Source organism: Juglans microcarpa x Juglans regia, chromosome 4D (assembly GCF_004785595.1).
Source record: "Juglans microcarpa x Juglans regia isolate MS1-56 chromosome 4D, Jm3101_v1.0, whole genome shotgun sequence".
Lineage (NCBI taxonomy): Eukaryota > Viridiplantae > Streptophyta > Magnoliopsida > Fagales > Juglandaceae > Juglans > Juglans microcarpa x Juglans regia.
In genome coordinates, this window is record NC_054600.1 from 19,578,382 (window position 1) to 19,592,367 (window position 13,986).

General features: G+C 42.6%; 1 protein-coding gene across 1 annotated transcript; it reads right to left on the minus strand.

Annotated features, from left to right (window-relative positions):
- Nucleotides 1-2,200: 2,200 nt before the first annotated feature.
- On the minus strand, nucleotides 2,201-4,347 carry LOC121260815 (protein LIFEGUARD 2-like). Its single transcript, XM_041162847.1, has 4 exons — nucleotides 3,873-4,347; nucleotides 3,620-3,733; nucleotides 2,735-2,892; nucleotides 2,201-2,594 (listed from the first exon to the last, which is right to left on the minus strand). The coding sequence occupies exons 1-4, from the start codon at nucleotides 4,120-4,122 to the stop codon at nucleotides 2,391-2,393; spliced, it is 726 nt and encodes a 241-aa protein (XP_041018781.1). The 5' UTR covers nucleotides 4,123-4,347; the 3' UTR covers nucleotides 2,201-2,390.
- Between the last annotated feature and the right edge of the window lie 9,639 nt (nucleotides 4,348-13,986).

Consider the following 13,986-nt stretch of genomic DNA (forward strand, 5'->3'; position numbering starts at 1 on the left):
TTTTTTCCTATGTGTCTCTTTCTTTTTCCATGCAAAATCTTCTTGGAACTCCTCACTCAAGACAAATATACTATCTCAATGAGGGAAAGAAGTTTTGTTAAAAGTAGTGGTACTCTCAATACCCACATATACTATGAGTTGTTTTAAGCTCCCAAAGTCCTTGTGTTCTGAATTGGAAGGTTTGATGGCTAATTTTTGGTGGGGATAGAAAAGAGAAGAAAGGAAGATGTGTTGGATTAGCTAGAAGAAAATGTATGAGTCAAAGCAAAGTGGTGGTATGGGTTTCAAGAACTTGTAGATTTTCAATACGGCCCTTTTAGCAAAGCAGGGTTGGAGAATTATGAAAGATGAAACCACTCTACTTCATAAGATCTTTAAGGCTAGATACTTCCCTATATCTAGTTTTCAAGATTCTAAATTAGGTGGTGCCCCTTCCTATGTTTGGAGAGGAATCTGAGAAGCTAAAAACAGTTTACTTAATGGTTGCAGGTGGCGTGTAGGGAATGGCATGTCTATTAACATTTGGACTGATTTTTGGCTTCCAATTTGGTTCTTGTTCCTACTGCAATTGCTAATGATACAGATTTTGAGATGGGGAATACAGTGGCTTCTCTAATGAAGGATAATATCAGATGTTGAGATATTGAGAAGGTGAGGAGTTTGTTATGGAATAATCTATGGAAAGTGCTGCATAATAGAAATTGTTATGGAAGAATCTATGGAAACTACATATACCTCATCGAGTAAGAGTTTTTGCTAGGGTATGCAAAAATATTCTTCCTACACTTCAAAATCTTAAGGCTTGAAAAGTTCTTGCGGATGCAAGCTATCATTGGTGTCAAAAAAGAAGAGAACTTAAACCGTGTATTGGTTTGTTGCTCTCTAATTAGAGATAGTTGGACCTAATTTTTTCCTTCTCTCAAAGACTTAACTCACAGGTTGGACTTCTTACAATTAGTTCACATTGTTATCAAAAGAAAAACTGCAGGGGAGTTAGAGAAACTATTTCTAATGGCATGGGAACTATGGTATAAGCGTAATCAAAAGATGTTTGATGAGAATATCTTGTCACTAGATCAATTCATAGAGTATGTTTTGTCTTTATATCAGGAACATAATGTAGTGGCAGGGCACAAAAGCAAAGACAAAAGTATAGATGTTGTTGGCAACCACCTCCCATAGGTGTTTTAAAGCTTAATGTGGATGGAGCAACATTTAGTGATCAATGTAAATCTGGTATTGGTGTGATCTTAAGAGATGATACAGGCCAAGTGAACCAGAAAATGCTCTTGTTGATCCAATGGAGATTGAGTTACTTGTTATTTTGAGAGGGTTGCAATTGTGCATTCCCTTAGGCCTTGCTAAGTTACGAATTGAAAGTAATGCACTGCTTGTTGTAGAACTGACTAAAGATGGACGTTCATCAACTCTGTGGGGTAGCATTATTCAAGAAATCAAGACTCTACTTAACAATTACTTTAATTGGTCTATTAAACATTGAAGTCGTGAAACAAATGGTGTAGCACATGCTTTGGCTAAATTTGCATGACATTTTGATGATGTAGCACTTTGGTGGAATTCTATTCCAAATTGTATATCCCAAGCTATTTGGATTGATGAATAAAAGTGTTATTTTCTTATAATTTAAAAAAAAAAAAAAAAAAAAAAAAAAAAAAAAAAAAAGAGCAGTGGAGTTTCCACTACTGTTCATATTTTTTATCATTACTTTTTATCTATTTTTTTATTACTATTTATTATTATTTTTTTATTACTATTCACAAAATATGTGTGATCACTTTACCATCCAAACCAACCAAATCTAACTGCATTAAGCAACAATCAGTAAAACCAAAACAAAACTAATAATTTGAGAATTTTTTTAAGAAGCGTAAATAAGGAAAATTGTTTCTTCACATACGCTAGACCAATTCTAATTATTTTTCATACAATATATTGAAGATTAGATGTGTTGAATATTTTTAGCAATTTACCAACTATATGAAGATGAATTATAATTAATAATATTGATGGGGCCATTTTTCAATTATATATAATAGTTCCATATAAAAATAATTTAGTTAGAAAATATTCAAAATAAAAAACCAGCCGGGGCCACTGGCATCGTTTCCCTTGGTTCTGTCTTAATCATCTGGACTCGAATCCAAAATAATGTTGACGTATTCTCAAGAACAGTTTAAGCGAACCGAACCAAACTATAAATCATCTATGTATCAGCATAATTACAGAATTGAGTGTAGCTTACAGCATTGATGACACTCAGTCATGCAGGTGAAAAGGAGAAAAATAAAACATTCTAGCAAGAATTTTGTTCTTTGATCCTAAAAAATATAAGCAGAAGAATAGAGAGATCCAGCAAAGATCCTCTTCCATCAATCGGTTGCCCTGAAAATAGTTAGAATCGAGAGGAAGAGGTTGATGATATCCAAATACAAGGAGACTGCAGCCCAGATGTACTCATCATAGGAGAACCGTTTGATCAAATTATCAGTGTCGTAAATTATGTAACCACAGAATATGAGCGATGCTAAGCATCCATATATCGTCACGGAAATCCTACCAAGCGGAAATAGAATCTGCAACCATATATAAAAATGTCAATCCACAGTTAGCAAACCCAAATCTGCAACAAATACAAAGTTTTCTTTTTTCTATTTTTATGAGCGCAACAAATACAAGGTAGACCTGCAGTTGTAAATGATCAAAATCAGCATACCTGAATCATTGCGTACACCATGAGAACAAGCACAGCACCAAACAAGAAGGGGCCAAGAAAGTTGAAATCATGGCCCCTCCTTGCCGCCCAGAATGTGTAGAGAGTGAGACTCACAACTACAACAGCCGTCAGAATGACGGATTCCAAAATAACCTTCCCTGTTCCCGGTGGAAAAAACAAACATCACAAGCTCAGAAAAACAAAATGCTGCATAGAAAAAATCTATTTGCAAACCTGTCCTACTGATGTGGTAGTGCATCAACTAACATAAAGAAATATTTGTGTTTTGAATTTTTTTAAGACTAGAATCAGTAAACAGTGTACTTAAACACTGACCTAAAAGTAAGGTAAGAGAACTCATACCCCATACGCTAAGCTAGATGCCGATCTTTCAAGACGAAAATTCCTTACAGGGAATATGTCATAACATGCAGCAATCGCTCACATTGAAGAGCCTCATCTACTTTATACTAATCTCTAACACCAACATTGCAGCTTATACATGCATGTATGCTAACAACAACCATGAAAAATAAAAAACAAAGCAACTACTCAAAAACCAACTAAAAAGTTTCTCCGTAATTTATCGCTTTCTGTGTTTGCAAAGGTGCCCTTCCTCCCTTTGTAAACCATAGGACGTTCCTCTTTTACTTGATTAGAATTCCAACCCAAAAGTTCGTTTTAAAGACCCAAATACCAGCGAAGGATCCTAAGCCAGTATTAGCAAGTTAATGTGCCAGACCCTATGTCAGTAACTACCCAGAAATCTAAATGGATAAGAAGCATAACGTAAACAAAGAAAGCCCATATCCGAAACCAAGGTTTTTATAATTCCTAAACAAATTATAGCACTGTCAACTTGGAAAATGAAATTGAATCTCTTACCACTTGTAAATGCACAGGTCAATCCAACCACAAAAGCAAGAGAAACGGTGAAAATTCCGAGGAGGAGGTAATTCAGCGGATGCTTCTGGTGGTAGTAGAACAACGGACACAATACTGCCACATTCCCCCACAATCACAAACGATATCAAAACAACAAAATTTACAATAGCAGAACACAATCAATTACTTACAGAAAAAAAAAAAAAAAAAAAAAAAAGGAGAGTAATTTCGGAATGCATAAGTAGTAACATACCGAGGAAGGGCAAGATGATGACAACGATGTAGAGAGCGAGACCGGCCCCAGTGCTGACGAAGAAGTATGCGATCGGATGAACCGAAACGACCACGGCGGCGACAGCGATGGTGGCGAGCAGTTGGATGGTAAGGATCGCGTAAATTTTCCGGATGAAAGCCCACCGGAGCTCCGGACTCTCCAGCATCATTGGGTAGAGAGGCCTCGCTCCGGCCTCCAAGTCAGTCTTCCGGTAAGGCTGGCCCCACATCTTCTTCGCTTAACAATAGAACACCAGAAACAAAAGAACACCAGAATTCAAAATCAAATCGAGTGCTTTCCCGTGTGAGATTCTCCGGAACGTCGGGTCCCAAGAATTGGAGAAGGGTAGGTGGGGCGGAAGGGGATTATGAAGAGCGGGGGTTTCTTGTTTTTTTTTTTGAAGAAAATAAGAAAGTTCGCGATGAATCTCGCACCCACGTGGGGCTTCGAGGAGAGAGTGACACGTGGACTGTGATTTGGGATGAGAAGCGTAGGAACCCAAGAGTTCCAGAGCCGACTTTGCAAGTCTTTTACGGGGGAGGAGGAGGATGATGTTGCATTTGCCGATGCTCTCCTTGGAAGAGAATATGGCTAAGCATATATAATATATATATATATATATATGTATATATATTCCTTTCCACCCCCAACTTCTTTCGGTACCTTAGACGCCGAAAAGATAAAAAAAAAAAAAAAAACTTCTTTCGGGACCTATTCCCACTTTCCAACATAATTTATTTAAAAAATTAAAAATCAAAACTTTGTTACTAAGTTTTTAAATAAGATATTTACAGTATATAAAATGATTACAAAATATTTTATTTCATCTCATTTTATCATTATAATTTTTTTCAATTCTCATTTAAAAATATAATAAACAATTCAATTTTTTCAAATTCTAAACTAAAATAATACTAAGAAATTATATTCTAATAATATTTTATTTAAATTTTGACAAAACATCTCATCTCACTTAAATTGTTTATCCAAACTCACATCATTGTTGAGATAGTAATAAAAAAAAAAAAAAAAAAAACTTTTACATTCTAATTTTAGAAAGCATATTTACGCAAAAATGACCATTCGGAGAATATTCTATGAGCAATACAAGCGTTAAATGAATCTTTGCTTTGGGATGGGAAGACGGAGGAGATGTCCCTCCACCCCAATTTCGGGTAGATTAGATATGTAGCGGGACTTCTGGCTTCTGCTAGGGGAGAGAGATGATATAGAATAAATGGATCGGTCATCATGATAGTAATTTAAATAATAATATGGTTTTATTCTCTTCGGATTTGTGATTTAATATTAATTCAACTTTATTTATCTTGTAGAATTTTAGCTATCATTATCCATTTATATCTCTTAAATGATAAGATTTGATTTGTAAGATTCAAATTTTAAAATTTATCTTTCAAATCAAATTATGTAATGTAAACACTTTAATAGATGATTGAAAGTGATTGCAAGCATTTGGTTGAGCAAGTTAATCGTGAAGCAGATTCTTTAACAGTTATGAGAATTGTTATTGCTGAAATCAAACGATTAATACAGGGATTTAGGAATTGCAAGATACAACATAGTGGTCGACTTTCTAATTCTGATGCTCACCATCTGGCTAGACATGCATGGACTAATTCACAAATGCAGTTGTGGTGGCACTCTGTTCCTACTTTTATTGAACATGTTATTTATGTTGCTCAATTATCTTGTACTCAGATTTGATGTCTTTTGTACCTCTTTGCAATGAAGTTCAAACTTTCTATATAAAAAAAAAAGAAAAAAAAAAAAAAGAAAGATGTGCTCTACACACTGGCTTGAGATATGAGTGGCAATTCATATTTGCGAATCATGTTCGTATTTGTGTCAAGTCATGAGTATTAGGCTAGTTCAGACAATTTGAAGCCGATCCATTCAATAAATGAGTGACACGACACGACACAACCCAACCCGTTTAGTAATTAGCTTTTATTAGGCTAACCTAAACAAGACTCATTTAACCCATTTCATATAAATAGTGTTACTGTCGTGTTTTGTACACTTTTGGGTCAGGTTCCATCAACTCGAGTCTTGGTCATCGCACCTACACACTTAAAAAAACTTAGAGAGTGGGGGGCCTTGGTGGAGGCTAGGGAGTCTTCGATGCTAAGTCAGTCTATCTCCTTAGTAGTTTGTATGAGAGCATAGAGGAATCAAAGAGAGTTCTTCGTACCTAGAGGTCAGCTTTTATACCAGGTTTTTGGGTTGGGACAACCTATACCTTGCCTCAAGGAGTTCATGTCATTTTAATTGTTTGCGTTGTCAGAATCCTTTAATGATGCGTGACAACTGGGGTGGTGCCGTTATGCGGCTTAGAGTCCAAGGAGCGGCTCCATTAATGCGGCGTAGCATCCTCTAACTCACTTTATTCTACGAATGTTCATTATTAAGTCTATCCATGTCTACTATCAGGGGAACAAGGCTCCTCCGCATCTCTTGCCCACCTACCTGCACATGTTCCTAAGGTCTAGGTGTCATTAAGGTTGTCAAGGTGGTGAATCTCATCTACCCCTACCGTCCGTCTTTCCCACGTGAGAGTTGCTTCACGAGTTGGTTTCGCTCATGGGTCAAGCACTATGCAAAGGTCCAGTGACTATTTTTAGGGGAGGGTTGTTGGGCTTGCTTGGGCTCTTTCTCCCCAAGTTGCGGGATTCTTGCTCATCCTACTGGCCTCATGGGGCGCATGTGTCTTCCCACAATCTGGGATACTAACCGTCACTAGGGGCCTATTTAAATCTCACTGCATCGTTATTTGAAGCCTATTGTGCTTTCTCCTTCTTTCTTGGAGTCTTTTGTGTTTTCCTCCTTCTCTTCAAATCCTCCTTCTGTGTGTACCTTGCCTCCCCTTCTTCCACCTTTATATTTTCATGGCTCCCAAGAACTCTTCTCGCACTGCTCCCAAAAGTTCCAAGTCTGAAAAACCTTATGATTCCTCGTGGACTCATGTGGGTTTAGACCCTCCTAAGGCCCATACTGAGTTACAAAGGTTTGATGGGTTTTCCTGGTAGTTAGTGGTAACTCTTGGCAAGTTGGAGTCACTGAAGTCGAATTTCAAGGTGCCTGGCATCATCAAGTTTGAGGTGCTGTCCCCCAATGAAAGCATCGTAGATTCTGAAGGGTACGCCTCAAAGGTGGCCTTGTACCCTAGCATGTTTTCCAAAGGCCTTAGGTTGCCTTTCTGTCGTCCAATTCGCAATGTGTTGGACTTCCTTCATTTGGCTCTTGCTCAACTCCACCCAAATGTGTGGAGGATCTTGGTGTCATGTCGCGTCATCTGGCAGCAAGCATTGGAGGAGGCAGGTTCCAAGTGCCCTAATCTCTTTAAGCATAATGGCAACACATGCGACTTCCATTCTATCCAAGCGCTGGCTCGTTTAGAGCCGCAGTCTAACAAGGTAAAAGGGTGGAATCGGCGCTTCTTTTTCCTGTCCAGCAGTGGATGGGAGTTCCCGGTTGGGTAGGTCAACCGGCATGACTACCCCGTTGGCTCCATCTGGCGGGTTGTTGGCCAGGACAAGAACTTCAAACCCTCGATGACTCTCGAGGAAATGAGCCGGATTGAGACTGTTCGTGCATAGGTGAAAGCCCACTCGAATGATTTTTTTTTTCAAGGCCCTGTTGGATAAAGGTAACCTTCTACGATACTTGGCTCCCCCAACCAACATCCGTTTTGCTAACCGGACCATACCGATGCAGGCAATAGTTCCCGCCAATAAAGGGGAAAATGAAGATGAGCAAGAGAGAATCTCCTGCCAAAAGCAGTTCTGACTCAGTGCCTTTGCCCCCCAGGGCAGTCTTTTGCTACGGTGCTCGTTCAGCGGCCAAAGCCATCATCGGAGAGGGGAGAAAAGACCATATCGTCCCCTAATACTGCGTCTTTTCTCCTTCTCCACTAGAGCGGGCAGTGCTGATTTCAATCGTCAAGTTGGGTCGACCCCCCAATGGCCGGTGTTGCACAGCCTGGTGGGACTCTCCCAATCACTTTAGATATTTCCCTTTCGACCTCGCTGGGCAATGCGAGGAATATAGAACTCTCACCTAGAGAGGAGTTGCTTTCCTTGCAGTTTTACAGGGTCCTTTTGGACACCCCTATTCAAAAGTCTTAGGTAGTGGTCTCGTCTCCTAAGATTGACATCAAGAAGGTCCCCTCACCCTTGTCCAAGGTGCCTTCAGTTGGGGGCGAGAACTTTCTTGACCGAGCTTCTATCCCGAAGTCCCTCATTCCTTATTCCTCCAAAGTCGAGGTTGTCTCAATCGAGGCCATTTCGAAAGGCAATGAAGGTGATGACATCATGTCTAAGAAGGAAATAGTGAGGGCAGTGTCATGGGCTGCAGGGGTTCTGGTGGATGCACCCAATCAAGCTGAGGTCGTGGTGGTGTTAGTGGAGGTCAACAAAGCTTCGGCTGTTGTTGCCAACTCTGGGGCTCCATTGCCCTTCACTTGCACCATCACAGCCTCGGCGTCTGCAGATGTTGGAGCTGGGGTCAAGGTTGGCGAGGTCCTAGCTATTTTGGTGGATGCTGGGGCATCATTATCCTTCAATGACACCACCTCAGCCTTGTGTTGATAGGGGCTAGTGCCGAGGCAAGGATGAGAGTGGCAAGGGAGTCCTCCTTGGTCCTAGTACTGATGCGTTGGCGGCCGAAGAAGTTCTAGTAGTTCCCACAGGGCCAAGGGTTGAAGAGGATCCTGAGCGTGCCGAGGTACGTCAAGGTGAAGATCGAGGAGGTCCATTCCTACTAAAGCATCGCGCAGGGGGGCGATGGTGCCTTGGTCGAGAATCCTTCTGAGGGGAACGGGTATGCTGCTCCAAGGTCGGCGATAGGTGAGTCTTATTTTGACCCTGTCCAAGAAATGGTTGAGAAGCTCAGGGGGTTCTTTTTCTGGGGTTGGCTATCAACTCATTACATTCCTCTTTAAGTTCTCTCAGCGCATTTTCCTTTGGTACTGACTTGAAAACTTTCGTGGCAAGGTGTGGAGAGGTTGGCGACCTTTATTGTGGATGACCGGGAGGGGCTGGAAGGTGAGAACTAGGCACTTCGGGCTTTGGTGCGGTTGACCTTGCATCATACCAAGGAAGAGAGGGAAAGAAAATAGGAGTTAGAAGAAACCTTCATCAATGTGCAATTCAGCCAGTTCATCACCTAAAGGCCCAACTTAAGTCTGACTTGGTGAGGTCTTAGGAGGAGGCTAGTTCATGTTGTCTTGAAGCAGTGCTCACTAAGGAAGTGAGGAACAACCTTCAAGAATCCCTCGATCACCAGCAAAAGGAGCTAGAACGGCTTCCAGTTGAGAATTTGTGGTTGGGGAATGAAACACTTCTGATGCTTGGGCGTACAAGTGGCTTGAGTGGAGGTACAAGGAGCTTTACAGTCTATCACGGAAAATAAATATTCTTTCAAGGCCAAATCCTAGAGAGTGAAGGACTTGGAGGCCGATAACGCTTTGGCCCGTGCGGAGGAGTCTAGCGAGAAGAGTCGGGCAGTAGGATTGGAGACCCGGCTTATCAACGCCGATCATGTGATAGCCTTCCACGAGGCTACCATCTGGGACCTACGGTCTTGCCTAGATAATGCTGAAGCCATTGTACTTCGACTGTGCGAGGAGTTGTCACACGTCTATTTGGTTTATGATGACGCCTAGTCTTACGGCTACTTGGAGGGCTTGGAGAGAATGAGGGACCATGTGCTCCTGAACCCCTAGAGCAATTTGAGAGCATTGAAAGTGCAGGACCTCCATTTGGACTTGGCGGCATTGAAGCGAGGTGCCTCGATAGGGAAGAAGCTCATCCTGAGCGTGCTATCAGACAACCCCGCCAACTGAATACTTTCCTCTTGTATCTATGTGTTTTCATTTTTCTTCATTTGTGTATGTACTTCGTGATGAAATTAATAGAATTCCCTGTACATACTTTTTTTCTTCTTGCATTCTTCTTTTTTCTTGCTTTACCTTTTCATCCATGTGCTTTAGGAGTGTGCATTGAGCTGGAGGGGGAGTGGGGATGCATATTGTTACAAACGAGGGTGAAGAGTATGATTATGCTATTAAGTTAGCATTTAAAATCATGAACAATGAGGCAGAGTATGAGACACTATTCTCTGATCTGGTGATCGCCAGGTCTTTGGCCGCCAAAGAAGTAAAGGTGCGAGCCGATTCTCAAGTAGTGGTCAATCAAGTACGAGGGGAGTTCGTTGCGAAGAGTGAACAATTGAAGAATTATCTAACACTAATAGAAAACGAACGCACCCAATTTAGATACTTTCAGATCCAACAAGTGCCGAGAATCAAGAATCGAAAGACGGATAAGTCGGCGTGAGTGCATCCGAGCAAGAAGATTCTCCTTTGCTAGAACAAATGATGATCAGGACTGTCGAGATACCCGCCATGAGAATTGAAGTTGTAGAAGTAAAGCTAGGAGTTCCAGAATGGGTGTTGGGTATTATCAAATACATAGATGCCAACAAGCTACCCGACAACAAATGGGAAGCTATAAAGACCAGGAACAGAGCAGCAAGTTACACTCTACTCGAGGGGATCCTGTATAGAATGGGGTACTCCGCACCTCTCTTGAGGTGCATTTCATTCAAAGAGGCCTAATACATGCTATCAGAAGTACATGATGAAATCTGCAGCGACCACTCCAGAGGAAAGGTGTTGGCAAGCAAAGTAATAAGGGTGAGATACTACTAGCCTCGTGCCCTCCAGGATGCCGAGGAGTACATGCGGAAATGTAGAAAATGTTCGGAATACTCCAAAGTGTCTCATTGCCCACTGGAGGAACTGACGTTGATCACCTCACCATGGCCCTTCACTTAGATGAGAATTGACCTAGCGGGCCCCCTCCCTCAGGTAAAGGAGGGGTAAGATTTGTAGTAGTGGTGGTGGACTACTTCACTAAGTAGGTAGAGGCCAACGCGTTGGCAACAATTACGGCAAGCAACATCACTCGTTTCTTATGGAAGACCGTCATATGCAAATTTGGCATCCTCCGTATCATCATATCGGATAATGGATGGCAATTTGAATCTGATCACTACTGAGACTGGTGTTAAGACTTGGGGATCAAATTTCGATATTTGTCTCCAGAACATCCTCAGTCCAACAGGCAGGCGGAGGCGACTAACAGGACACTGATGGGTATAATAAAAAAGAAACTCAGTGATAAAAAAGAAACTCAGTGATAGAAAGGACGCCTAGGCAGAGGAACTTTCTGGAGTTTTATGGGCGTACTGAATCACGGTAAGGACCCCAATGGGAGAAACCCTTTTCACTTTCACTTACAAACATGAGGCTATAACAGCGATTGAGGTCGGGATTCCTACCTATAGGGTGCAGCACTTCAAGCAGAATTCCAACAACGAATGACTAGAAGAGCAGCTTGACTTGCTAGAGGAGGTCAAGCTTGAAGCAGAAGTAAGGGCAACCATCAATAATAGGAGAGCGGAACGATGTTTCAAGCAACGGGTATGCCCAAGGGCATTCAAGATAGGGGACCTCATGCTCAAATAGACAGGGATGACTACCTGACATGAAAGGAAACTAGGCCCTCGGTGGGAAGGCCCCTATGTGGTCATCGCCAACAATCACTCGGACACCTACTGGCTTCGAGACTCCTAAGGAAACTAGTTGTGACATCCCTAAAATGTCAAGCATCTGCGAAAATTTTATTGTTAAAAAGTTTATAACTTGTAATTCACATTACCATGCCAAAGGTGTAAACTCTATTAATGAAAGTGTGCTTTTGTAGGAATAAATGATGTCATGACTCATTCCTCCAACAACATAATCTTCATCGCCTACTACTTACCTTCCCGCAAGGCCCCAAAGGGATGGGTTACGCCTAAAGGCTACTTTATCCCACTTGAAGTAGAGAGCGGGTCAGCCCTCGACTGCCCGAAATTTACCTTCCTTGTGAATGTCAACAAGCGGGAGCGGGTCCAATCCCAAACTGCCAAATAACTTACCTCCTCGTAGAGCCTTAAAGGGTGAAATTTGCTTTAAGGCCATCTTATCCTCCCGCAACGAAGAGCGTATCTAGCCTTTAGGCTGCCCGGCAACTTACTTCGACCTCTGCCATGGTGAAAAGTGGGATCAACACCAGCTTGACCCAACACTTACCTTCCCTATGATGTCAACGGGTGAGAGTAGGTCTTGTCCAAAACTGTCCGGAAACTTACCTCTCCATGAGGGTTAATAGGTGGGTAGGCGGCTCAACCTCCCTCACGTGGGAGAGCGGATCCAACCTCTCGGCTGCCCGACAACTTACCCAACCCCTGTCACAGTGAAGAGCGGACCGACTGGTCAGCTTTCTGACACTTACCTCCTCATGAGGCCCCAAAAGGATGACTTACATCTAAAGGCTACTTTATCCCTTTTGCGGTGGAGAGCGGGCCAACCCTCAGCTGCCTGACATTTACCTTCCTTGTGAGCATCAACAGGCGGGAACGGGCCCAAACCCAAACTGCCCAATAACTTACCTCCTTACAGGGCCCTAAAGGGCGAGATGTACATTAAGGCCATCTTCTCCCTCACATGAAGAAGAGCAGGCCCAGCCTCTAGTCTATTCGGCAACTTACCCCGACCTCCGCAAAGTCGAAAAGTGGGATGAGCACCAGCCTGATCCAACACTTACCTTCCATGTGATGTCAACAGGCGGGAGTGAGTCCACTCTTAAAACTTACCTGCCCGCAAGAGCCAACAGGCAACCCGACCTCACTCACTGAGGAAAGTAAGTTCAGCCTCTCAGCTGCTCGACATCTTACCCTGCCCCCGTCACGGCGAAGAGCGGATCAGCTTATCAGCTGTCAGGCAAATTACCATCCAAAGGGACCAAAGAGGCAGGCTTACCCTAAGGCATGCTGACCCCTCCCACAGTGGAGAGCAGGTTTAGTCCTTCGACTGCCCAACATTACTCCTGGGACGCCATCTCCTACAATGGAACACCAAACAAGTAGCGCCTCAAATTCTTGCCATGCTCTACCTCGATCAAATGAGACACCAAAAGAATAATGCCTGAAATCTTTAGCAAAACAACTCGAGTTTGTAAATTTCACACTCGGAGTTGGAGATAAGTTACATTAACTTGTTTAGTTTTTCCAGCGTTATTGAAAATCTTCTACTTGCCTTATGGCAAAGAGCAAGACAACTTCTTAGTTGTATGGCGACTCACCCCCCTGGGGAGACCAAAGAGAGGGGGCCTAGACTAAGGCATCCTAACCTCTCTCGCTATGGAATATGGGCGTCACTATTAACGTCGTGTTTCGTATACCTTTGGGCCGAGTCCCAGCAACTCGGGTTTTGGTTCTCGCACCTGCACAGTTAAGAAAACACAGAAAGTGAGGGGCCTTGGTGGAGACCAAGGATTCTTCGATACTTAAGTTAGTACATCTCCATAGAAGTTTGTGCGAGAGTTTAGATGAATCAAATAGAGTTTTTCGTACCTGGAGGTTTAATTTTATAGAGATTTTTGGGTGGGGACAACCCATACCATACCTCAAGAAGTTCATGTCACTTCAACTACTTGCCTAGTCAGAATCCTTTAATGCAGCGTGGCTCTTGGGGTGATGCCATTAATACTGCGTAGAGTCTGAGGAGCGGTGCCATTAATGCGGCTTGGTTCCCTAACTCATTTTATCCTATGGATGTTCATTGTTAAGTCTCTTCATGCCTGCTGCCACGGGATTGAGGGTCCTCTGCATCTCTCGCCCACCTGCCTGCAAGTCTCGAGGGCTAGGTGTCATTGGGGAATGTCAAGGCGGCAAGTCTCATCTGCCCCTACCGTCTGTCCAGTGGGCAACAAAGAGATTTCTCTTGCCCAAAGGCAAGAAGACTTACCTCTTGTTAGGCAAGGAAACTCACGACTAGGAAGTGCGACCATAAGGCGTGAAGATTTGGCAACAAGTCTCTAGGTGGTTAGATTGGGCGACTAGTCTAAACGACCAACTTAAGAGACTAACCCAAAAGACATCCTAGGCAACAACTAGAAAATGCAAGAGGAGTCTGTCATCCCGGTAGGGAGTCTTTCTTCTCAGTAGGTGAGGAGAGGGCCATGTG

Coding starts and splice junctions, on each gene's coding strand:
- LOC121260815 (XM_041162847.1), bottom strand. CDS start 4,122: ATGTGGGGCCAGCCTTACCGGAAGACTGACTTGGAGGCCGGAGCGAGG. Junction 2,893..3,619: donor GACCTGTGCATTTACAAGTG/GTAAGAGATTCA, acceptor CACCGGGAACAG/GGAAGGTTATTTTGGAATCC. Junction 2,595..2,734: donor TGGTGTACGCAATGATTCAG/GTATGCTGATTT, acceptor ATATGGTTGCAG/ATTCTATTTCCGCTTGGTAG.